Genomic DNA, 23,566 nt, shown 5'->3' on the forward strand with positions numbered 1-23,566 from the left:
TCTCCTCTCTCTCTCTCTCTCTCTCTCTCTCTCTCTCTCTCTCTTTCTGTGTGTATGTGTGTCTGTCTGTCTGTCTCTGTTTCTCTTTCCCCTTGTAGATGGTAGGTAAAATTGGCTTGGAAACTGAGTAACAAACAAGAGGTCCCTAGGAAGGCCCTTGCAGCCCTACCCAAACCTCATCGGCTCCCTAGTTTGTGCTTCATTAACTCGCACCGATTGGACTTCATCCTTCTCAAGTCTAAAGTGACTTCTAAGAAAGAGAGGAAGTCCCAGCGTCTCAGAGCGAGGGGTGGGGGTGGGGTACAGGGAGGAGGCACACAGGCGGCTTGGGGGGGGGGGTGGCTCTGCCACCCTGGAGGATTTATAGTCCTCTGGAATGTGAGGAGTAAGCGCTCGCTAGCTGGTATCTGGGAGCCTGGTGGGAGGACCTTGGAAGAGGAGGAGAAGGAGAAAGATGGTTGGGGGAGGGCGCAGTCGGAAGGCCAGGCATCGTCCCTCAGAGTCCACGTGGGCAGGTGGTCTCGCCCTTATATTGTCACTGCTCACCCCAGTGTCCTGATAGCAAGTCGGCCGGTTGGGTTTGCTAGTGTTCGGTATTTCCCCCAAACAACTCCACTTTGGATCAGCTGCTGGAGGGGCAGCTGGCAAAACAGGAGCTGTTGTGCTGAGCTTCCGATCCCTAGAGAGCCAGGAGGGAGGAAAGCCAGGCTCCGGGCTCAGACTGGGGAGCAGGATCCCTTCAGCGCACTAGCTCTCTACCTGGTAGTGAGGACATGTGGCAGCGGTATCCATGGAGCCAGGAAGATTCTCCCTCAACAGAGAAAGGGCACTGTTCAGCCTTAAGGTTGAAGGTGGAGCCTGAGAGTACCAACTGGTTTGGTGGAAGTGAGGTCACCAGAAGCCCTGTTCTGCCAGAGTTTGGTGCTGAGAATGCCAGAGCCACCGGGTTCCCACTTCCTGCCAGTGCCAATTGGCATTGGCAAGCAGTCGTAGAGCCCCTGGCAGCAAATTGGAACAGGTGACCTCTGCTCCTAGGCACAAACCCAATTTGAACCTTGTCCCGGGTCCACTGATTCACTATTACCTTCACGTCCACGTCCACCCCCTATTTTTTTCCTTTGGACTTTAGCATCAGAGCAGATAACCAGCGGCCCCCCTCACCCTCCCAATACACACCGAGTTCCAGTCGCTCTCAGCTCCTCCCCTTGCCCTTTCGGTGGTGTTGCTGGGTGCTGGGGGGCCACATCGAGGCTGCTGTGGAAGGTTCTACATCAGACTGTTTTGTATCTAAAACGGCAGTGGGCTGGGGCTTCCTCTTGGAGATCTGTCCTGAGTCAGGGTCCATGGGGTGGTGGTAGGACTACCTACCTGTGTGTCAATTCTTCAGGCCAGGAGACTCAAATTAGCACCATCCTGGGGACACCATTATAGGACATGGCAGTCGCTTTCTGAGCTTTGATTTTTTTTTTCCCCCATCTATAAAATGAGAGCGCTGGGCAACATGGTCCGTCTTTTCGGTAGTTATCAGAACAGCAGCTGGTACTCGTACCCTGCTAGATGGTTAAGGTCATCATTGCCCAAACCTTGAAAAGTTCGGTCCCTTGAGCTTTGTTCTGCTAAGCTTCTCTGGTATAGAGCTCCCATATCTTGGTGTGGTAAGCTTGCAGTTGACACTCCCCCGTGCCTCATCCAGTATAGCAAAATATGCCAGTAAACACTGAGGCATCCCTGCCCTCTATGTATAAGGCGCCCACCTGAGATTTGACAGTTAGTTTTAGCCTGGGTTTGTTTGCAGAGCGGGAACTGCTCTGTTGACCTCCTCGGTTCTCATGTGACAGAGGTGTCAGCCAGAGGATGCTGTGGCAGCGACTGAGTGGCATCTTGGTGGGCCAAGAGCAAACAGGGCAGGTGAAGAGAGGTGCCTGGAACATTGGCTACCCCCCTGGCCTGCTGAGGCCCAAAGAAGTAGAGGTTTCTTTATCGAAAAAGCAGTGTTTTATTTATGTAATTCTGGCTTATCTCAGGTTGACCTCAACTCATAGAGGCTCTCTTGCCTCTGCCTCCCAGATGCTGGGGTAACAGGTGTGCTCCACCTCATTGAGCCCCCACCTTGTTCCCAAAGACAACATCTCACGCTAAAGCCTGGGACTTTTAGATTTGTAGGGATAGTTGATTTGTTTTGAGACAGGATCTCACTACATCACCGTGACTGGGCTTGAAACTCTGTGTAGACTGGCTGGCCTTGAACTCACAAAGAACTTGAACTCCTGCCTCCTGAGTGCTGGGATTAAAGGCACACCAGGCCAAAATTTATGAATCTGGCTAAGCTGGCTGGCCGGTGAGCCCCAGAGATCCTCCCGTCTCCACCTCCCCAGCAATAGCATTATAAACCTAAACCTCACTGACCGCTATTGGGGGGGGGATCTGGGGATTGAACTCAAATCCTCATGCTTGTACAGCAAGAACTTTACTGTCTGAATGACCTCGCCAGTCCTTTGCCTGCTTTCCTGTGGTCTTTTCCTACCAGACACAGGACAAGGCCTAAATCCTTGAATTTTGGCCCAGAACAGGGCCTGAGCAGACCTGAGCCAGCTCAGCTGTACTAGCTGACCTGCCTGGAGCCCAGTTTCTTCATCTCCCTAAGCTTTTGTTTCCTATTGTGTAAGTTGGGAATGACGGCAGTGACCTCACGGGGTTATTAGGATTACATAAGACTGTGTGTAAGTCACTCAATACTGGCAGCTAAGCAAGTGCTCAGTAAATGTTGACTGTTGGCATTTGAAGTAATAAATAGTTCATAGCGCTGATTCCTCCTTGCCTGAGCAGGTGCAGCTGTGGCCAAGCCCAGTGGTCAGAGTCCTCAAAGATCCCTGTTGTTTATGTGATGAGCTGGGTGTGGTGGCTCAGGCCTGTAATCCCAGCACACTGTAGACAAAGGCTGGAGGACTGCTAGCTCAGGGCCAGCCTGGGCTACAGGACAAGATTCTGCATCAATATTCATGTATTTGTTTATTTATTTTGGTTTTTCCAGATAGTTGCTCGTGTAACAAACAGCCTTGGCTGTCCTGGAACTTGCTCCGTAGACCAGGTTAGCCTTGAACTCACAGAGATCCACCTCCCCAGTGCTGGGATCAAAGGTGTGCACCACCACTGCCCACAATAACAATAGTTCTATGTAGTACCATGGTTCTCTACAGTATTGGCCACCCACTGCTCTGCGTTTTCCCAGCCACACCAAAGATCTGAATCTCCTCAAGACAGCTATACATCCTGTGTCTCTGTGTTCACCGAGGTCACAGTTTCCACCTCTGCTACACGGGAAGCCCCGGGGCACAGCCTTGGGTTATTCCTATTCCAACCAGTGTTGGCTATTCCACCTACACGGCTCTGTATCTGCTATAGGGAGGTGTTCAATAAATGGTTTTTGAATTAGTGAGTGAATCCATAACAGCTGTAAGGGACCTTTGTCCCAGTCCATCCCAGTCCAGCACACCTGGGCTTGTTTGTGCATCCTGGACACCTAGAGATGAAATTCCAGATAGAATCAACCCACTCCTTCTTGCCTACTGGCAGCTTTCCCTTTGACAGGGAGGCCAAAAGTCTAGGCTTTGGGGTCAGACGCAGTAGTGTTGAGAGTCTCTGCTCTGCTGCTTCCTGGCTCTGGAGCCTTTGTCCCTGCAAGCTTTCGCTTCCAGTCATTGGAATGGGATACCGGTCCCCAGCCTACACGGTTGTTAGGAAGAGCAATCAGATGACAGACACGGATGGGAAAACACTCAGATTCAGCCAGGTTCCTCCTAGCCTGACCCTGATCGTAGAGGCAAAGACAGTGTAGGTACCCCGGGAAGCAGGATAGATGGGCGGGTGCAGTTAACGGACAGGTTTAATTTGGCCAAGGTAGAGCTTCAGAAGGGCAGACTTTGGAAGGACACTGCTGGGTGTTTGGCTTTGAGATGGACAGGTCAAAGCCCAGTGTGGTGGTGCATACCTTTAGTCCCAGCACTCAGGGAAGGAGAGGCAGGTAAGTCTATGAGTTTGAGGCCAGCCAGGGCTATACAGTGAAAGCCTGTCTCACAAAAAGAACAAGAAATGGATAGGTCATGCCACTGTGGGGACATTTTCTCTGCAGTTTAGCCAGCGTGGCCCTGCTTCTTAGCCTGGGGCTGTCAATAAGTTAATCTGTTTGGAATGATTGTCTTAGAAGCAGAAAAGGGCTTCCTCTCAGGAAACCCCAGATTGATGGGGAAGGAACTCCCCACCTATGGAGCCTCTGGGAAAAAGTGGGGCAATGCCTAGGAGTTTGAAGGCCAAGGGGCAATGTCAAAGTATGTTGGAACTGTGACCTTTTCTCTGGGGAAAATAAGCTAGCTGCTGATCATTGGTGTTTACTAATCTGTCCGAAGGTCGAAGGTAAAGGTAGGATGAACCTTTGGAAAGGAAATGTGTTTAATGCACGTGATCACCATCACCCCAGGCAGCCCCCCCCCCTTTTTTTTGAGACAGGGTTTCTCTGTAGCTTTGGAGCCTGTCCTGCTCTTGTAGACCAGGCTGGCCTCAAACTACAGAGATCCGCCTGCCTCTGCCTCCCGAGTGCTGGGATTAAAGGCATGCGCCACCAGGCTCCCAGGCAGGTCTTTTATGGGGATGGAGAGAGCTGTTGGGCCACCCAACCATGACCCCATTGTGTGTGGGTCTCCCTTTGGCCACACAGTTGAGTTATGATTCAGGGTCTGACTCTCCAGATAAATGTGGACCAATCACATCAGAACCATCACGGTGTCGTAAACTCGGGCTTCTTTGTGCTCAGTGATAGTTTGTCTGGCATACATAAGGCTACAGGTTCAACCCCCAGCAACACAGACATAAGATGGGCAAGTCAGGGTGCTTAAACCAGCTTCATGCAGGGGTTGGGTTAACTAAGGTTCATTCCTGTTGGAGCAAGAGCTTTAAGGCATTCTATCTCCCAGAAAAGTGGAGATGCTTCCTAGTAGCTCAGCCCAGAAAGGGTAGTTCCTATCCCTTCATGGGTAGAATAGAGCCTGGGAAACAAAATCCCAACCCCTACCCACTCCTCCCACCCCTACTTTGCCTTGCTAGTTTCCCTGCAGCGCGGAGACCCCAGGAGGCTGGCTTTGACTGTGGCCTGAGCCTCCCCCTCCAGGTAAAACAGCTCACTCTTCACATCTCCAGCCGTGAGGATATTTCAGTCCTGTATCCTAAATAAGGACAAGTGCTATAGACTCCCTGAAGTCAGGTGACTTCAAAGGCAGCATGGCAACATGTAGAGAAAATCGGCCAGATTTAAATCTGATCAGAAACAAAGGCAGCTTCCCCATGTGCTTGTCAGGGCACGGGCCCCATGGCAAGTTCAAGGAGTAGAGCCTGTCTGGGTGTCTGGGGCTGCCCCGCAACATAGCGGCAGAGTGAGGTTGCTGAGTCTTTAGCCATGGACCACGTGAAGTATCCAAGCGGAAGTACGCTGGACATGGGGCCTGGTGCAGGTTGATATTCCTTATCTAACATTCCTGGGACTAGAAATGTTCTGAGTTTTGGATGTTTGCCAACTTTGGAAGATTTACACAAACCCGAGATATAGAGACCTAGTTCTGTCGGGAGAGTGCCTGCCTAGATGTTCTAGCCACAGTGCCACTTAAACTTGGGCATGGTGGCACTCACCTGTGATTCCTAGCCTTCTGGGAAGTCATTCTTGGATATGTAATGAACTTGAGGCCAGGCCAACATGGGCCAACCTGGGTTACAGGAGACCCTGTCTGGGAAAGTGGGGGATTCAGATTTTTGGAGCAGTTTGCACTTCAGATTTTAGGTTAGGGATTTCAACTTGCACAACTAAAAAGCGGTAAACTCTTTCTTTCTTTTGTTGTTTGCATTTTATTTGTTTGTTTGTTTGTCGAGACAGAATTTCTCTGTGTGTGTAGTTGTGTAGTCCTGGCTGTCCTGGAACTCACTCTGTAGACCAGACTGGCCTCAGAGATCCGTCCGCCGCTGCCTTCCAAGTGCTGGGGTTAAAGGCGTGCGCTGCCACATCCAGCAACTATTTCAAGTTCTTAAACAAATCCAAACTTGAAATGATAATATTTTATATTTTGATTACATTTTGACTATTATCTCTTTTTTTTGCAAGGGTGTGTGTGTGCTAGAACTCACTGTGTAGACCAGGCTGGCCTCCTGCTCACAGAGATCTTCATGCCCGTCATAGTCACCATGCCTGGTTCTTTTTGAAAGATCTTCATGCCCGTCATAGTCACCATGCCTGGTTCTTTTTGAAATCCCCCACACCTGGTATACTTGTACTCTGTCGTGTTCCTCCAGCTCTGACTTCAAATCCTGCTGTCCCATTATCAACTTTCTCCCCTCTGTGAAATGTGGGCATATTTCCCTTAAAGAGTCACAGTTGGGGTTTACGTGAGAAAATAAATATAAAGCCCTCGGCATTGTGCCTAGTCCATATCATACATTCAATAAACGGTAACTGCTATTTGTTACTTCAGTAATGAGGCCCTGTTTCACAATGAGCTCCTTGATTGTCCTTGCTTAGCCTCTTGGGACAGCCCATAAATCGGCAGCTTCTGAGAGAAGGGTGGGGGTTGGTGATGGTGGACTGCATGCCAGGCAGGCAGGAAGGCACCTGGCGGCCAGCCTTGGATGGTATCCAGCTAGGCAGTAGCCCAGGTACCAGCCGGCTCTGTCTCAGGCTTCCCCAGCCTGGAAGAGAACAGAGCCAAGCAACTCTGCTTCCCCATAAGGCTCCCTGTCCAGCACTGAGAGGAGCAACTAGTCAGAGCAACTAGTCAAAGCGAGGACCTGGCTGGGGCCTCTTCACTGAGGAGTACTGGTGTCCGTGAAACAGCGCCCATTTTAGCTCCCTTGATTCATTCTGCTTCCTGGCTCCTACAAGGACCACTATTACCACCACACACACACTAGCAATTGTGACCAGAAGTGTTCTTGTGTGGATAAAGAGGAAGGGTCCTACCGGGAACTTGATGACATCATCTGTCTGAGATGAAGAGGTAGGGGTCCTACAGGGTGCTTGAGATGACATCAGACTTTGTAGTAGCCAAGCCCTCATCAGGATGAGCAGAGGACACCATTAGCCTACAGGGGCTGAAGTGGCCCAGAGTTCCAAGCCCCTGGTCACTTCTCAGCCTGCCTAAAGGATAGCATCCGTGCTGCCTTTCCGTGGCAACCCTAGGCAGAACCAAGCCACCTCCATCAAGCTTCCTTGAGGAACAATGCCAGCTCCAAGCCTATGTCCCCAAGTCCATGAGGAAGGAAAAAAACAAAAACCCTAGCTGCTTCCCACAACAAAGCAGAAATGTCACCAGCCCCTCCCACTAAGGTCTCCTCCTTTACCCTCTTGTTCCCTCATCTCTGTCGTGTGGGACAGCGGGGCACCAGGCTCATTTCCATAAATAAGAACCCTGGGCTGAGCTGGGCTGGGCTGGTGAAGAACAGTCTTAAAAAGTATTCTCTGGTCACCCTGGGCGTCTTCCCACTGTCATAGCCCATCACTACTGGGGCCTGGAGCTGGCTAGTCCTTGGGAAGTGGTAGAAACTGCCCGGCCATTTCTCCTGAGCCCATCACCATGGTATCAGCCAGGGAGGGGCCAGGCCCAAAGGGGCTTTTGTCCCCCAGCTACCCAGCAGACCTCCCTCAAGGGGGAACAGGGAGCGGCCTTGGGCTTGCTCCCCAGAGACAGCCCTAGGATTAGGGTATCAACTTTCCCTGGCTTTCCAGGTGGCCCGTGGGTAGAGACTATTGAATTCCGTGCCCCCATCCTCTCTCCCTGGCCTGCACAGCGTGGGTGGAGATGTTGGCCTGGCTTCTTAGGGTGGGGTTAGGATCCTGGGGCAGAGGGTCAAGGGGCAGTCTGGGAACGGAAGGAGGGAGAAGACTCCTTGAGGAGGGTTTGGAGGCGGCGCTCCTGGCCCTCTTGGGAAAAACTGAAAGAGAAGTTCAGTTAGTCCAGTCCCATTCAGGTCCTTTGACATCAGCCACCCTCTGACACCATTGCCTGGAACCAGTCCCGATTTTTACTTTGGAAGTTTTATGTGGAGGCTGGATGTACCCCCTGGGCCCATGTTCCCATGAGGTGCCCACCCCCCCCCGTGCTGTGTATCCTTCTGGAGTTGGCACAAGTCCCAAGGCTGCTTAGAGTAGAGGGGCACACACACTAAGCCCAGGAGAGTGCCGAGCTTTTCCCTTTGATCTCTTTTCCCAACAGCAGAGTCCAAGCTCTAGTACCTTGCCCCTCCCCCATCTCCACTTGGCTCTAGGCCTGGGAACCAGAGGCCTGCCCCCAGGGGACTCCTCTAAGCTCCACCCAAGCTGGGACGGGCTGACTCAGCAGCTGCAGTGACAGCTCCTGGAGACTGGAAGGGAACTAACTGACTAGTTTCTCTGAAAGTTTAAGTCTCTCCTCTCCCCAGCTTGTGAAAGAAGAGACCTAGACCAGGGGTCCTCAACCTTCCTAACGCCGGAACCCTTTAATGCAGTTCCTTGTCGCGGTGACCGCCAGCCGTCAATTTTTTTTTGTTGCTACTTTATAACTGTAATTTTGCTACTGTTATAAATCATAATGCAGATATCTGATATGCAGTGTATCTAATGTATGACCCCTGAGTAAGGGTCGTTCGACGCTCCTCCAAGGAGTCTCGACCCACAGGTTGAGAATCACTGCTCTAGAGACTTCTGAAAGGGACCCATTAGCACGGGACGCCTGTGAGTACTACATGGAGGGGGTTTTCTGGAGATAGAGTAGAGGCTGCCTTTCCCCTTACGCAGGGTCCTCTAAGTCTTCTTGGTCCTCGTGTTGCCAGAAGGTTGCAAAGTGGACCTTTGAACTCTGACACGTGTCACTAGAAGGGATGCTGAGGTAACCCTTGCTGAGGTGGAGTAGGGAAAACCCGAAGCAGGGACTTGGAACTGGAAGCAAAGACGCCTAACCCAGCCCTGCCCATGACTAGGGAGCCACCTCTCCTGAACCCTCAGCCTGGTTCTAGCCACAGTGCCAGCCCGGGCATGCTCTCAGCCCCGTCACCCAGGTCGGGCTTTATCCTTCCGCACGGGCTGGGGCTCCGGCTGCCAGAGGCATGGAGCTCCCGGAAGGAAGCCTGTGGTTTCACCGGCTCCCAGACACCTGGTTAGTGTGCGAAGAGCCCCCACTGTCTGCCTCTCGCTAGCCTTCACTCCAGACTGCCTAGTGCTGGACCCAATGCTTAAGGACAGCCCAGTGTGGTGGGAGGAAGGCAGGTCCCCAATCAGACTGAGTGAGCTTAACTTCTCTGAGTCGCAATTTCCCTGTCTCGGAAACAGCTAACATCCAGGCCGCTGTGGGGAGGGTGGGGAGGAACAAGAGGCAAACTGAGATTCCACAAACTGAGGGCCACGGGAGGTGTGTGGCTGAAGCCGAAAGCTGAGCCTGTCCTGGTGGCAGCAACTTGTCAGACCTGTTCAGCTCACCTAGGCAGCCTGGGGGGAGGGCCCGTGGCAGCTTTATGGAGGGAGGAGGAGAATCCTCACTCCCGGAACTACGTGGTGCTGGAGGGCTGCAGCAGGGGCTCTGTCAGAGCGGCGTAAGGGGCTGAATAGGCTGAGGGAAGGAGGGGCCTCCTGTGGTCCCCTCTTTTTGCTGCTCATAGGGTTGTCTTTGCTGTTTGAAGTGAGGGGTCCCTGGGATCTGGGTGGGTCACTAGGGAAAATGCCAACTATCACCTCCTCTGTCTTCTGGACTCTGCACACCAACATCCTGAACACAAAACCTGCCCAAGCATTCTTTTCCATCTTTAAAATCTACTGTGTGTGTGTTTGTATGTATGCTGTGTGGCGGTGGGTGTGCCATGGTCATAGGACAACCTGTGGGAGTCACTTCTCCCTTTCTATCTTGTGTGTCCTGGAGATCAAACTCATTGGGTTAAGGTGCTTGCTGCCCCCACCAAGTGAAGGGATGGGCTCTTAATGCAGATAAGGTGGGACTGGAGGCCTGTAAGCCCTCCCTTCGGTCCTTCCCGCCTGTCCCCTCCCTTGCCTTTTGTACCCCCAGCTGAGGATTTGGGTTTCAGAGTAACCTGGCCACCACCCTCCCTGACCCAGTATCCCAGAGTTACGTGACTGTTCTTACTAGCAAGAACAATGGTGGAGCCTGGTATGCGTGGGGACTTAGTAGGAACAAAGGTAACCTCCAGGTCTGCGCAGGGACTTGGGAGTTCCAAAGTGCTGCTTTAGACTGTGTCATTACGTCTTTGGGCCTCAGCTGCAACCTGGAGAGGCAGGTAGCAATCAACACCCTCTGTAAAGGAAGACCCCGAGGCTCAGAAATGGAAATGATTCGCCCCAAGTCACAAGTTAGTAGGAGAACCTTTGTTGCCCCACACGGTGGGTGGCAACCCAGGGTTAGTCAGCCTGCCAGTGGCCAACAGGCTGCCCCAGGCTTGGAATTGGGATCAGGGTAGTGCTTGGAAAGGGCTTACAAAGCCTCCAGTTTCTGCAGGCTTGTGTCCATACTCTATCCATCTGTCAGTCTGTGTCGTGTGGGCATCAAGGCTGTTGCTTCAGAGCTCAGCTGCCAGAGAGGATGGGAGATGTTGAAACTGTTGACAGCTGAGTGTCTGGGTGCACAGATGACACCTGCTTGTGTCCTGTGGGAAGGGGGGCTGGTGAGATGGATCAGGGCATCAAGACAGTTTACCACCAAGTCTGATAACCTGATCTCCGCCCCCCATGGTGAAAGGAGAGAACCAAACCAACTCTCACAAGGTGTCCTTTGACCCCACATGTGGACTGTGGTGTACATATTCTCTCTCTCTCTCACACACACACAAAATAAATAATATTAATAGTAACAGGCTGGGCAGTGGTGGTGCACACCTTTAATTGCAGCACTCAGAAGGCAGAGACAGGCAGATCTCAGAGTTTGAGGCCAGCCTGGTCTACAGAGTGAGTTCCAGGACAGCCAGAGTTACACAGAGAAACTCTGTCTCCAAAACAAACAAACAAGCCAACCAAAAAGTAACAGGCCCTGCTTTCCAGGCCACAGTCTTTGACGACATTGACCCTGCCCTGGTTTTCATGGTCTCCTCCCCATATAAATCCTTGGGAATTATTGAGACACACACATGCACACACCCTTTGTTTCCTATATCCTTGGCAGGACCTAGAGCTGGGGATGGTCCCATCTACCCCAGGATCCACTGCCCTGCCACCTATGGGGTTTCAGGTTATCAGGGTCACATTTCACTGGGCCATTTGGCTCACTGGGGTCAAAAAGGGAGCCCACTAGAGATCCAGATCTTTACTGTAAACAGGTTGGCCAGCTTTCAGTAAACAGCTACCCTTGCCTTCTACAACAAAGAACAGACACAGGGGCCAGGGGCCTGCACAGGAGCCTCAAGTATCCAGCCAGGCCTCAGAGGGCCAGATGAGCCCTGGGTGGGGAAGGATAATTCCAAAACAGCCTGTGCGTAATGGCAAAGAGGGAAACTGGCCCCGGGCAGGGACAGCGGCTTTCCCCAGAGCAGCTCAGTTCACCACAGTGCTAAGTGTTCACTCACATCTGAGCCCTGGCCAGATTCTCTTGCCCTGCTCTGAGGGCTCCAATTGCCACTGGATTATCCCGAATCCTTCTAGTCAGGGAGCTGGAGAAGGCGGTGTTGGGATACTGTGGAATGACATGAGTGCTTCCTACATCCCCGCAGCGTGAGCTCCGGCCTCGGCTCTGTACCATGAAGAAAGGCCCCAATGGCTATGGCTTCAATCTGCACAGTGACAAGTCTAAGCCAGGCCAGTTCATCCGAGCAGTGGACCCAGACTCTCCAGCAGAGGCCTCTGGACTCCGGGCCCAGGACCGCATCGTGGAGGTGATGCCCTTTACAGTGTTCTCTTCCTTCCTAATCTTTGGTGCTTTGGGGCAGCCTTATGCCATCTATGGTTTGATTAACCCATGGCTTATGGCCAGCTCAGAGGTGCTGGATGGCGGGCAGCTACACAGGTAGAGCGGAGGAATGGGAAAGAAGGACGTTACGCGCTAGGCGGGAGTGCCATGCCAGCAGGCTGAATGGTTTCTTTTCCCCTCGCTCGGGTTCTGCTTCACCAAATACACACCCTACGCCCATGATTTACCTGCCAAAATCCAAGTCGATGCCAGAGGCCACCTGTATGGCCTTCCTGATGCCTGGGCACTCCAGCCAGGCGTGAGGCTGGACCAATGGTCTCTCCTGAGTTCAGCTTTGAGACACTCTGTTCTTCGGCTGTGCTCAGCAGAGAGGAAACGTGAACTAAATGCTTGGGCTGGTCCCAGAATCACAGTGTGAGAACCTTAGAGTCACAGATCAGCTCTTCCAAGACTTCTCACTTTACACATGAGAAAACCAAGGCCCAGAGAGGGAGGTCGGAGAGGAGCCCGGCCCAGGCTCCCAGGCCTCCCCTCGCTCCAGCTGTGTTTGTGTAGTCTCTGGGTATTTTCTTTGGCTCTCCCCATTTGTCTTGCTTCCCAGCTGACTCTCAGAGAACCACTGACTGGCTGGGTTCAGGACTGAGCACTTGAGGGAATCAGCATTGCCAGGAGGGACTTCCTCCACCTGCCCTCCCCAGCACTGAGACCTGTGTGGGTCATCCCCGTCCCTGCCCTGCCTCACAGGTCAATGGTGTCTGCATGGAGGGCAAGCTGCATGGGGATGTGGTATCTGCCATCAAGGCTGGAGGGAACGAGGCCAAGCTGCTGGTGGTGGACAAGGAAACCGATGAGTTCTTCAAGAAGTGCAAAGTGATCCCATCACAGGCACACCTGGATGGTGAGTGCACAGCTGGATACCCCCAGCCAGGGATATGGCTTCTTGGATTGCAAGGGAGACCCAGCAGCATGGGCTGGCGGAGAGTAGGAGAAGCAGGGATGGGCCATGAGTGTCTGAAGGGGGCAGGTGACAGCCGTTAACAGTCATGAAGGAGGAGGGGATGAGGTTCGGATCAGTACCAAGGCCTGGCCTGAGCCGCTCCTAGTCCAGCAAGTTCCCAGGCGATTCCTCTGAGAGGAAAGAGTTAACTCCGGGGACAGCCTCCAGCCTTTGCTGGGCAGATCAGAGTCCAGTGACAGGGGCCCAGTGCTCCCCTCCCCCCCTTCTGTCAAGTTGCCTTGGAAACTCAGGCTTGCTGGCTCTGGAGAGTAGTGGGTCCCCTTCAGTCCCTGGGCCCCAGCTCTCTCCTTCCCCCTCCCCCACTCTCATCCTGCCAAGCCTGGCATCACCTCCTGTTCAAGCCAAGCCAAAGTGAGTAAGGCCACCACACCAGGCAGGAGGGGCTGAGTACCCCCCCCACACACACACCCCTTAGTCCAGATTTTCTCCCTGGGAAGATGGCTCCAGAAGGGTGATCTGGTATCCTGTGCTGAAAAGTAAACCTCCCTGGACTTTGCAGTGGGTGGGGCCCCCTGAGCATCAGGACTACAGTAGGAGGCCAGGGTCCACATAACTCAGATCTCCAAGAGGAGCGACACAGTCAGCAGTCCTGTCAGGGGCAAAGGCAAACATGCATCATAACTAATATACAGGGACACCCCACCCATCCTGACTGCTTCATGGAGGTGGAACAGCCTCCCTCCTTCACAGGCCATATGGGAGGTCACCTCAGGCCTGGCTTTCTCTCCCGCTGGCCTTGCCTGACCCTGCCCAGGGCACTGTCCTTGAACCTTCTTGTCCCCTCACCTCCAGGTGACAGATACTTGGCATTGTCCTCCCTCCAAGGCAGCAGGTCCGGCTCTCTAATCTGAGGTGTGGCCATAAACCTGTCAGACCTGGGCTGTGTGGACGTGGAGGCTAGAGGAGGGACAGCCCGGGAGAGTCAGCTCTCTCCGACTATCTGGTTCTTGGAGATCCGGCTCAGATCACCAGGCCATCACCGAGCCATCTCTCTGGCCACAGGGGACCTGTTTCTGATTGGCTACCCTTGAACTCCATGAAGACCATCTTAACTCTCCAGCAAGCCTGCCATCTTGACCTGGGTCAGAAAGGTAGCTCAGTGGTAGAGAGCACTGTTAGTGAATGGAGGGCTGTGTTTGCCCAGCACTGCATGAAGGACTCGTTATAGGACATCACAGGACAGTCAGTATCAAGCAGCACTCCAGCATGACCCTCCCCTGCGCCCTCCCCCTAAAAAGTCCCCCCCCAGTTTGCCAAATGAGACATTATGAAAATACGTTTTATTGAAAATACCAAAGTACCACACTGTAGTGGGGTCTTGTTTTCTGAAATTGTCCAACAATTTTTCTGGGCACTGGGTCATCAAAATGTCAAATGTACATACAGTGGGTTGCAGCCTTTGCCCTGCAGTATGGGATCTGGTGAGCTGCCAAGGCATGGCTCTGCATCCTCTGCTTCCTCCCCTTGAGGTTCTGGGCTAACCTTTGCTGTCTCCCTTACCTAGGACCCTTGCCTGAGCCCTTCACCAACGGAGAGATACAGAAGGTAAGGGGTCCCCTACCCACTCCTCTGTGGGCACAGGGCAAGAGGTGGCATGGCTTGAAGTCTGGCTCGGGCTGACACATCAGGGCCCAGTTCCAGTGTCTTCCTGAGTGCTAAGCCATAGGACCGCCAGAGTATCCCACCTCCTGTCAGGGGTGAGGCTGCCACTCGGGAAAGGCTTGCCTGGGCCCCTCTGTAGCCCCCGCCTCTAACTCCCACCATACAGAAGAGGCCATTCTTCCCCCCAAGAACAGAGCCTCAGTGTCTGGATGCTGGTCCTGCTACTTCCAGTCTGAGCTGGAAGAACAAAGTCCCTCCTCCTCGGGCAGAAGGGAGGGGGGTGAGGCTGGGAGCCAGCCGAGGCCATGGAAGGACCCAGGAAGGGGCTGCGTGCCAGGCTCACACCCCGCCAAAACCTCTACTCTGACATGGGCTGTCTCAGAATCAGACCACAGAGCCTGGAGTTGGCAAGATCTGTTTGAAGGCTTCCTCTACAGAGACCTAATGGGAGCAAGAATCAGACATGATCCCCACCTTCTGATGGTTCTATAATGTTCCATCATCTTATTCCTAAAGACCTGGTTGGCTACTTTGGGGTTAAGGCCCGGAGAAGACTACCAACCAGAGGTTAAGGGACCATATGCGTTCCTCATGCTGAACAGGAGGACCTTGGTGGTCCTGTGTTCCCAAAAGCCCCTCTTGGGTTGCTGATTCAAAAAGTGAGTCAGTACTCAAAAGTGTTGGGGAGGATGAGAGATTCCGCAGTTCCTGCCCCCTGCTCAGGTGATGGATGGAACCAGGCTGCCCCAATCCTTTTAGGAATGTAGTAATATAAATCTGGGATTTGGATGGATGGCCCAGCCTGAGCAAGGACCCTGCTCTAATGAGGCCTCCAGCTTCTCACCAGGAGTTTCCTTCCTCATCTCCTGCCCACCCATACCTTTTCCTCTCTGTGCCAGGAGAGCAGCCGTGAAGGCCCAGCAGAGGCAGCTTCAGAGAGCCCCAGGCCAGCCCTGGCAAGATCTGCCTCCAGCGATACCAGTGAGGAGGTAGGCAGGCCCCATGGGGGTTGGTGACTGAGTTCCTTACGGGATGCCATTTCCAGGCCGCTCTGGTTCCTGGCACACCAGCCTGCCTTTGAGGTCACATGGGGAGGTGCAGTTTGTTCTTGTGAGTGACCTGGCTACCTTGGTCATGGCCCCAGGGGATCTCCACCTCTCTGAGGCCAAGGACTGAGGAGCCCTCGGGGATGGACACTGACTCTCTCCTCCTCTTCACAGCTAAATTCCCAAGACAGCCCCAAGAGACAGGCGTCCACAGAGCCCTCATCTACCTCCTCCTCCTCCGACCCCATCTTGGACTTCAACATCTCCCTGGCTGTGGCTAAAGAGAGGGCCCACCAGAAGCGCAGTAGCAAGCGGGCCCCACAGATGGACTGGAGCAAGAAAAATGAACTGTTCAGCAACCTCTGAGCACCCGACCAGTGCTGGACGGTGGAGCCACCCACCCACCTGACCTAGCCTCCCCTCCTCCCAGTCACCCACCAATCAACATTCAAATCAGCACCCCGCCCCCTTCCTGACAAATCTGATTGTCTTAGGAATTCTGCCCTTCCCTCTCACCTTAGGGAAGGAGAATGTTTTTGTCCCGTCCCCATACTTATCCCTGAGGGCTTCATCCTACCAAGTGTCCCCTCACCGGTCTGCCTAGGACATCACTGGGACCCACACCAAGCAAGGATCTTTGGACCAGACAAGAAGTTCTCCCTCAACTACATGTGATGACAAGTCCAGGGCTCACTGGGGACTGACTGTAGCGGCCATTGCTTATAATGGACAGGGTGCCTGAGGTCCTTAGAGCTATGGCTTGGGCTTCTTTGATCCATTTGATTTTTTTTTAAGGGTGTAGCATTGCAGAATTTAGAGGGGTTCTTGTTTTCATGATTCTTGTGATTTTCCCGGTTGTTTGTACCCAGAGCATGGCAATGGCTTCACCCTTAAACTTTTGTTTCTACTCTCACTCTGAAAGACCTGGGCAGCACGGGGAAACCCAGGCTGCCTCTGCCTGTCCTGAGACAGGTGCCACCACTGTAAGGAAACGCCTTCAGAAATTCACTGGTCCCTCTAAACCACCTGAGCCTCCGAGTCGTCTTTGGTGCTTCACCTCACACCTTCAGGTCTAAGAGTGGACAAAGACCGGAGTCCCAGGGAGCTGGCCTCTGGCTGGGAGGTGGGACACTCCTGAAGTGGCTTTGCAGCTACTCAAGAGTCCACAGGGCCCTCCAGCTCTGTGCTTAGCTCCATGCCAGTGTACCCTGGTACATGGGACAATGGGGGTGATTATGGGGATTGTGGCAGAGGAAGCTGAGAGGGCCCTGAGGCTCCTCGGTCCAGAAGTACTACAAGTGAAACCTCACTACAGAGGGGTTCAGGACTTGACGATGACTTTCCTCCCTGTTCCCCCCGCCCCCACCCCAAGGAGTGCAGGATTTTCAGCAGTCTGAGGCTGCCACAGACACCCCTTATCTGCCCAGTGGCCTGATGGGAAAGCAGATATCCAGCACAGGAGAAAACTAGTCCACTTAGCTGCAGCACACATTGTGTGGCAAGGTGGGATGGAAGGGACTTTGCAAAGGGAATATACCGCCTTTCTGCCAGGAGGCCCTGAATGCCCAGGCTCCCTACTGGACCATGTCCTAGGTCAGATGTTCAAAAATGAAGGGGACTGTGGCCCCAGCTACTTCCCACTCACCTAGTTTACAGAAAGGCCACTCAGAACCAGGTTGCTGGGCTGGAAGGAACAAGTAAAAAAAATAATAGCTCCAGGAGAGAAGGCCTGGAGCCCTCTGGGTTGGGAGAAGGGCCATTCACTATCTGGCCCTCTTGGCATTAACGTCTGGATTCCACCAGCCTTGAGAGAAACCATCCAAAGCCCTTATCACAGTACCTATAATCGCCTGCTCAGCTGGGCTTGGCCTCCCTCATCCACCCACGCTTCTACCCTTTGGCCCCAGGTGGAGGTCCCCCGGCTGGTGTAACAGGGCTTGGAAGCACCCTCCCTACCTCACCTGCTGGGTGGAGAAGCTGTGGGGGACCTTTAGCTCTGAGCTGGACCAGCACTGGCCAAGGTCTGGAGCAGAGTCCAAAGGGAGCCAATAGCAAATTTCACTTCAAATTCAGGCATTCTGGATTGCAGTTTTTCCCTGTGCAGTCTGGGGTAAGACGCCAAGACCAGGGGCTGGGAGGTCTTGGCAATAACTTTAACCAGAGCCATCTGTCACACAAATGCACTTCTAACCTGTCCAGAGCTGTTTTGAAAATATGCCTGGCCCTTCTTGATGACTACCTCAGATAGCGGCAGGCTACGGGGACGGTTAGGAGTAAAAGGGTTGGGGTGGGAGCGCAACACAACACCATCCAGCACACTAGAGAACTTTACCAGGACCCTGGCCGTCCCGAGTCTATGCCTCTGCTGCCCCCTAGTGGCCAGATTGGATGCAACTGTCCAAAAGAGGGCAATGAACAAGACGGGAAAGGGAAGAGCCCGACGCTGCAGGAGGGGGCTGTGGGTTGCCTCAGGTTCTCTCACCTGTAGCAGGCCCCAAGCGTCTCTGACAGGGATGCTCCTCAGATACAAGGAGCTGCATGCGGAAGTCATTCTTCCCTCAGCCCTGTCTGACTCCAAAAAGCTGAAAGCAGAACCAGGGCCACCAGGCAGGAGCCAGCCTATCTTTCCACCATCAAGTCCACTACTTGGTCACTCTGGCCTGCAGAGGACAGCCTTCTCCATGAGGACGATGAATGAAGGGCCGAGGGAAGCTGCCTAAACGCATGTTTTACTCAGCAAGGGCCCCAGGGAAAGGCTGGCTTTCCAGCCTCCAGCTCCCACCTCCACCTCAGCCTCGATGGATGCCAGCCATCTGTTCAGTGCAACCACAGTCAGCTCGTGGTTGGGAGTAGAAAGGAGTCTTCTTGGCCACTGCCAGCCAGAGGAGGCCACGGCAGGCTCAAGAGGGCCTGGAGCAGACTGGAGACCCTGGGCATTTGTCTCCCATGCAGCTGTCTGGCCTTGGGAGTGGACAGTTCAGTTCTGCTCACACGGGGTGGCGGTCGTGGGCTCTGCCAACCCAGCTCTGTAGGGCTTCTCCTCCATGTGGCTCGTCTGCTCCAGAAGCCACAGCCGCTCTGCCTCGCTCACTGCCAGTCTGAGTGTCACCTCCTGGAAGACACTGCTCATGGCCACCTGTAGGAGCCAGGAGAGCAGACCTAGCGTTACAGCCGTGTCCCTGCGCCAACAGCTCTCGCTCCCTAGGCCTCTCCCCTGGATGGGCTTACCTGCTTAAAATGAAGCTTCTGGAACATCCGGATGCTAGGCTCATTTTCTTGCCCAATTTTGGCCTCAAACTTGGTGAGACCTAGCTTCGTCACACCTCCAGAGTTATCAGAGAGAGAGGGGGGCACACAGTAGAATAAAACCTCCACTCCACTAGTCTCCCTGTCCCCGCCTGCAGTAGAGGTGCCTGCCATCTGCCTCCTCCCTCGTGCCTGAAGAAGGCTCAGCTGAAGCCTACCACATGGTCAGCTCTGTCTGTCTTACCATAGGACATCATCAGGAGAGACGCCTCGGTGCCAAGGCCCTGGCCTCTGCAGCTGGGCTCTAGGAGAAAGCACACCATGCTAGGACCAGGGACCAGGCTCCAATATCCCTGACAGGCACTGGGCTCACTGGTCTACCCACGGAAAAGAAAGGTGCAGGCAGGTGAAAGAAAGCATGAGGCTCCCAGCAGTCTGAACCCCCTGCCCCTTTCGCCGGGGAGCTCTTGGGAGAAGCAGAAGGGGCTCCTCTACAGCACAGCAGAGCATCTGCTTCTTTTTGGAGGATCCCCTCCTAAGCATGGAACAGATGGAGTCTGAAGCCTAGAAACTCAAGGGTGAAGGCCGGGGGGTGGGGGGTAGACAGCACAATAGTAAGGTGTTTGCAAGGAAGACCAGAGTTTGATTCCCAGACTCCGTGTAAAAAAGTCAGGTGTGGTGGCATGCGTTTTGAAGCCAGTACTGGGGACAGCCAACCAGTCCAGCCTACTTGGCAAGTTCCAGGCTGAAGAGAAACCCTGTCTCAAACACACACACACACACACACACACACAACACAAACAAAACCTAAGAAGATGGCATTGAGAAACAAAATCCAAGACTGTCCTCTGGGACGCATGTGTGTACACACAGGTTAAAGTCATACCAAGGGATATGGAAGAAAATATGAACCCAAGGGTTAGTTGTCATGCTGGGTGGGGGACAAGGGATCAAGCTGCCGTAGTCAAGAGCTAGCTGGCCACAGCTGACTGAGCTACCCCTGGGCACCCACTAAGCTCTCTGAAGTTCTGGCTGGGCCCGGTAGGACAAACCTGCAATCATGACCTCAATCTCCCCCAAGGTGGGGTCTTCTAGGTCTGTGAGGAAGAGGTTCACATCTCCCACCATGCAGCTCTCTTCCAGGGGGCGAGGCTGGGCCTGCCACTTTGCTGCATCCAGCACAATGAAGGTGCACTCTGAGGGTGGACGCAACAGTTAGGGCCTGCAGTCTTCAAAGGAAAGAGGTGAGGAGAGTGTTCCCACCCAAGCCAGAGAAGAGCAGGAGAAGAGGGGCCGGCGCCTTGTAGAGTCCCAGGTCCACCTTTGATCTGAAGCGGGGGGAAACAGCCTTCCTCAAGAGGCATCTGTACTCAAAGAAACAGGGACCCAAAGAGTAGGACCTGCACCAGGCTATGGCAAACGGCATGAGGGCAGGGCCTAGATTAACGGCTAGAAATCAAATTGCTTTATTCTCTCTAAATCCCTCCAAGCGCAGTGCCTGCTCAGGAAAGAGGACAGTACAGCCAGTCACAGGCGCCACTTCAAGTGGTTCGAGCATAAGCAACCTCCAAACTTTTTACCACAGTTTAGTGACACCCTGAGAGGGGCAGTAGCTGAGAGGTGAGAAAGGACAGGAAAGTGGAGGCTGCCTGGGAGATGGGGGGGGGGGGCTCCTCACTGTCTTCGTCTTCGCGCCAGCTGCCCTGCATCGCGTACTCCTGCTCTAGGGTCAGCGGCTCCGAGGCCGTCAGGTGCCGCAGTTCCTCCGACTTCATCCACTCGTGGTACCTGTGGATGCGGGGAGTGGGGGGAAGACTTGGTCTTAGATGGGTGGATCAACAGCGTGGATTTCGCTGGGTGCGGAGGGACAGGCCTGGATGCCCAGCACCTGGGAGGAGGAGGAGGAGAGAGGAGGATCAGGAGTTTGAGGCCAGCATGAGTGACAGGAGACCCTCTCTAAGAGGACCAGCTCACAAGTTCTGTCTGCGGAGAGGATTCAGTGCTGGCCTGTCGGCACCACAATTCCAAATCGCTCTGAAAGTACGAGTATGAACACAGAAACGAAACCCAAAACACAGTATGGGTTCACGCTTTCTGAGATGAAGAGGAAGGCAGGGATGAAGGCCCCACAGCACTGACGGAAGACTCAAGGAGAAGGCTGTGGTCAGTCAGAAAAGGCAGGTCTTTCCCTCAAGCAGCAGAGAGGAGCAGCCTTTCCACCCAGGAAAGCTGTGCCCAGCTTCCCACCCAGGCCGTGTGAAGCCAAACATTCCTCCAATTCCTGAGGATAAGGATATGCCAAGCCAGCCTCAGCAAAGACAGTTGGGCAGAGCTCCGGGGACCTCCCCAAAAGCAAAACTAGTGGTGGAGGATGGGAGCATCGTCTCCACAGTCAGTTCTCAATCTACCAGGCATTCGCTGATGAACCCCACCCACAAGGAGTCCCTGCCACTCACTTCTGACCTTTTCAACAGTAGCTATCAAGATCATGCAACATTCAACATCTGGAGCAAGCACATAGAAGTGCCATCAGTAACCGAGGATGAGGGAAGAGGACACGTCTTTGTTCTTTGCTACACACATTTAGATGATGCAATTCCTAATTAAAAAGCCAAAAGGGAAGCTGAGAGGTGAAAAGGGGAAACGGGAAGCGAGTTCTCCACTTCAGCATTATTCTTCCTGGATGTAATTTTATCCCCTTTGGAGATACAGTCACTGTGAAGCCCTGGCTGACCTGGAAAACTTACTATGTAGCCCAGGCTGGCCTCAATCTCACAGAGATCCACCTGCCTCTATCTCCCGAGTGTTGTGCAGCCCTGCACAAGTAATATTCCCTAGGACAAAACCGGCTCCGAGATTAGGACTGAAAAGGCCTTTCACTGGGCCGATTCCCACTGCCCCCCACGCAGCAACAACTGCTCCCAGCTGGGTTACCTAGGCACATGCTCGGAGGTGTAGGGTACCAGGACCACCTTCTTGCCCAGCAGCATGGTGTTCTGATTCAGCCTCATTGTAGCTGCCTACAGGTGAGAGAGTTAAAGACTTCAGAGCCCCGAGTGTTTTTCCACGTAGGGTGGAAACTCAGGCTTTTCCTGTACGGGTGGGGCTATTTTAACAAGGGGGCATCCTGCCTTTCCCCCACGAATATTTGAAAGAACAGAGATTCCAAAACTCTTGCCAGATAAAGAACAGAAACGGCCAACAATTCTCGGTTCTCATCTCGGGGGCCAAGCATTGGCTGCGGTCTCTAGCACCAAGAACTTGCTTGGATCTATCAAACCCGAATGCCAAATAACTAGGATTCACACGCGACGTGCCCCAGTCCGGGGAGTCCACCCTCAAACGACTTGACAACCCCTCTTTAAGCCTGTTTCCAGCCTTCCTTCCAGGGTCCACGCCACCCGGCTCTGGCCCTCCCCCCTTTCTGGTCCCCCACACCCCACTCGAAGTTCTCAAGCCTCGGCGCTTTGCGTGCCACGACAGTGGTTCATTGACCCTCTAACCGCCGTAGCCCGCAAATTGCCAAGCTCACACCCATCCCCCGCTGAAGAAGGCGTCCTCAACAACAGGCGTCAGCACCTCTGCCAGACAGCCAAGCTTTCCGCATGCGCGGGGGCGCGCACCCTCCACTTCCGCCACGCAGACGGCAGCCGCGGGGCCCAATCCCGGCCACGCCTCCGCGAGGCGTCCAATCAGAACAGGGTACCCCTCTCGACGCGCTCTCCTGGAAGGTGGGCTGGGTAGCATGCGCATGCGCGCTGCGGGCCCTGGTGCGGGACAGCTGGCGCCGGGTGGCAGCTGAACAACTGGAGGCGGTGGCCACTGTGACCCGGAGCTAGCTGTGCTGCAGGTCTGGGACGAGTGGGAGGGTAGGATGCGGTGGAGATAGGTGTGGATTTTGGAGTCTCACTTGGAGGGGAGGAGAGGGAGAGACTCAGAACCGGGATCTTGAGAAGGGAGGGAGGTTTAAGGGTGGGGAACCTAAGGTAGAGCGGAAGACAGGTGAGGGAGCGGGAAGCCACATTTAAAAGAAGCTCTAGGGCAAGGAGTTAGGATGGCGGGGCGGCCTAGGAAAACCCTGGCTGCTGTAGGCCGAGAGGCAGACAGCTGTGCTGGCTGTCCTGTGTAGAAGTGAGCTCACAGATACTGGAATGAAGTGGATATAAGAACCCTTAGGTTAAAGGAGGGTTTTGACAGCGAGTGAGTCGTCTTCGGAGGCCCCTCAGTCACTTGGAGTGTGAACAGCATCCAGGCATAGAAAAGTGCCGTGCATAGCAACGGTAAAGTTAGAAGGCACCGTCCAGGGAGCTGCGTCCCACCAAGGCTGCCCCATGACAGACACTGAGGCCAAAGTGTCCAAGATCAGAGGGCTGGAGGTGAAAGAGGCAGACCCCAAGTCTCCCCCGTTCCCATCTCTGTCCATCAGAAAACTAAAGTCTACTCTTTCGTCTTAGGAGCCGCAGCAGCTGCTGGCCTTGCACAGAAGCAGCCTCTTCCGCCAACCCTTCCTCATTCTTTGGAGATGGCGGGTGAAATCACAGAGACCGGGGAGCTCTATTCTCCTTATGTGAGTTTTCCTCTGTAAATGTGTTCTGCTCACCGTCATGCTCCTGGTGTCTAGAGAAATCCACAGTCTGGGTGGTGGGGGCACACACCTTTAATCCAGCACTTGGGAGGCAGAGGCAGGCAGAACTCTGTGAGTTGGAGGCCAGCCTGGTTTACGGAGCAAGTTCCAAAACAGA

At 53.8% G+C, this 23,566-nt stretch overlaps 3 protein-coding genes across 5 annotated transcripts in view; 2 read left to right on the forward strand and 1 right to left on the reverse strand.

The window, feature by feature from the left end:
• Nucleotides 1-16,603, forward strand: part of Slc9a3r1 (SLC9A3 regulator 1) — a 17,645-nt gene extending 1,042 nt beyond the window's left edge. Inside the window, exons 2-6 of the mRNA XM_005350696.2 lie at nt 11,716-11,877; nt 12,657-12,810; nt 14,435-14,475; nt 15,432-15,521; nt 15,753-16,603. Coding sequence (XP_005350753.1) covers nt 11,716-11,877; nt 12,657-12,810; nt 14,435-14,475; nt 15,432-15,521; nt 15,753-15,944 — 639 coding nt within the window. The 3' untranslated portion in view covers nt 15,945-16,603. The remainder of the gene's footprint in view (nt 1-11,715; nt 11,878-12,656; nt 12,811-14,434; nt 14,476-15,431; nt 15,522-15,752) is intronic.
• Nucleotides 16,604-18,288: 1,685 nt separating this feature from the next.
• On the reverse strand, nt 18,289-22,416 carry Nat9 (N-acetyltransferase 9 (putative)). 2 transcript variants are annotated; one of them, XM_013347602.1, is made up of 7 exons: nt 22,404-22,416; nt 21,759-21,844; nt 20,503-20,612; nt 19,877-20,020; nt 19,069-19,128; nt 18,807-18,901; nt 18,289-18,714 (listed from the first exon to the last, which is right to left on the reverse strand). In XM_013347602.1, the coding sequence occupies exons 2-7, from the start codon at nt 21,833-21,835 to the stop codon at nt 18,556-18,558; spliced, it is 645 nt and encodes a 214-aa protein (XP_013203056.1). In that variant the 5' UTR covers nt 21,836-21,844; nt 22,404-22,416; the 3' UTR covers nt 18,289-18,555. The 2 variants fall into 2 exon arrangements, with proteins under 2 accessions (XP_013203056.1, XP_005350755.2); XM_005350698.3 differs by lacking the exon at nt 22,404-22,416 and adding an exon at nt 22,357-22,403.
• Nucleotides 22,417-22,592: 176 nt separating this feature from the next.
• Nucleotides 22,593-23,566, forward strand: part of Tmem104 (transmembrane protein 104) — a 67,026-nt gene continuing 66,052 nt past the window's right edge. For both annotated transcript variants that reach the window (XM_005350699.2, XM_026780434.1), the window contains exons 1-2: nt 22,593-22,674; nt 23,279-23,391. In XM_005350699.2, coding sequence (XP_005350756.1) covers nt 23,347-23,391 — 45 coding nt within the window. In that variant the 5' untranslated portion in view covers nt 22,593-22,674; nt 23,279-23,346. The remainder of the gene's footprint in view (nt 22,675-23,278; nt 23,392-23,566) is intronic.

This window comes from Microtus ochrogaster, chromosome 7, assembly GCF_000317375.1.
Source record: "Microtus ochrogaster isolate Prairie Vole_2 chromosome 7, MicOch1.0, whole genome shotgun sequence".
In the NCBI taxonomy this organism is placed as follows: Eukaryota; Metazoa; Chordata; class Mammalia; order Rodentia; family Cricetidae; genus Microtus; species Microtus ochrogaster.

Coding starts and splice junctions, on each gene's coding strand:
- Nat9 (XM_005350698.3), bottom strand. Junction 20,613..21,758: donor ACCTCCGAGCATGTGCCTAG/GTAACCCAGCTG, acceptor CCGCATCCACAG/GTACCACGAGTGGATGAAGT. Junction 18,902..19,068: donor TCTCCTGATGATGTCCTATG/GTAAGACAGACA, acceptor ATAACTCTGGAG/GTGTGACGAAGCTAGGTCTC.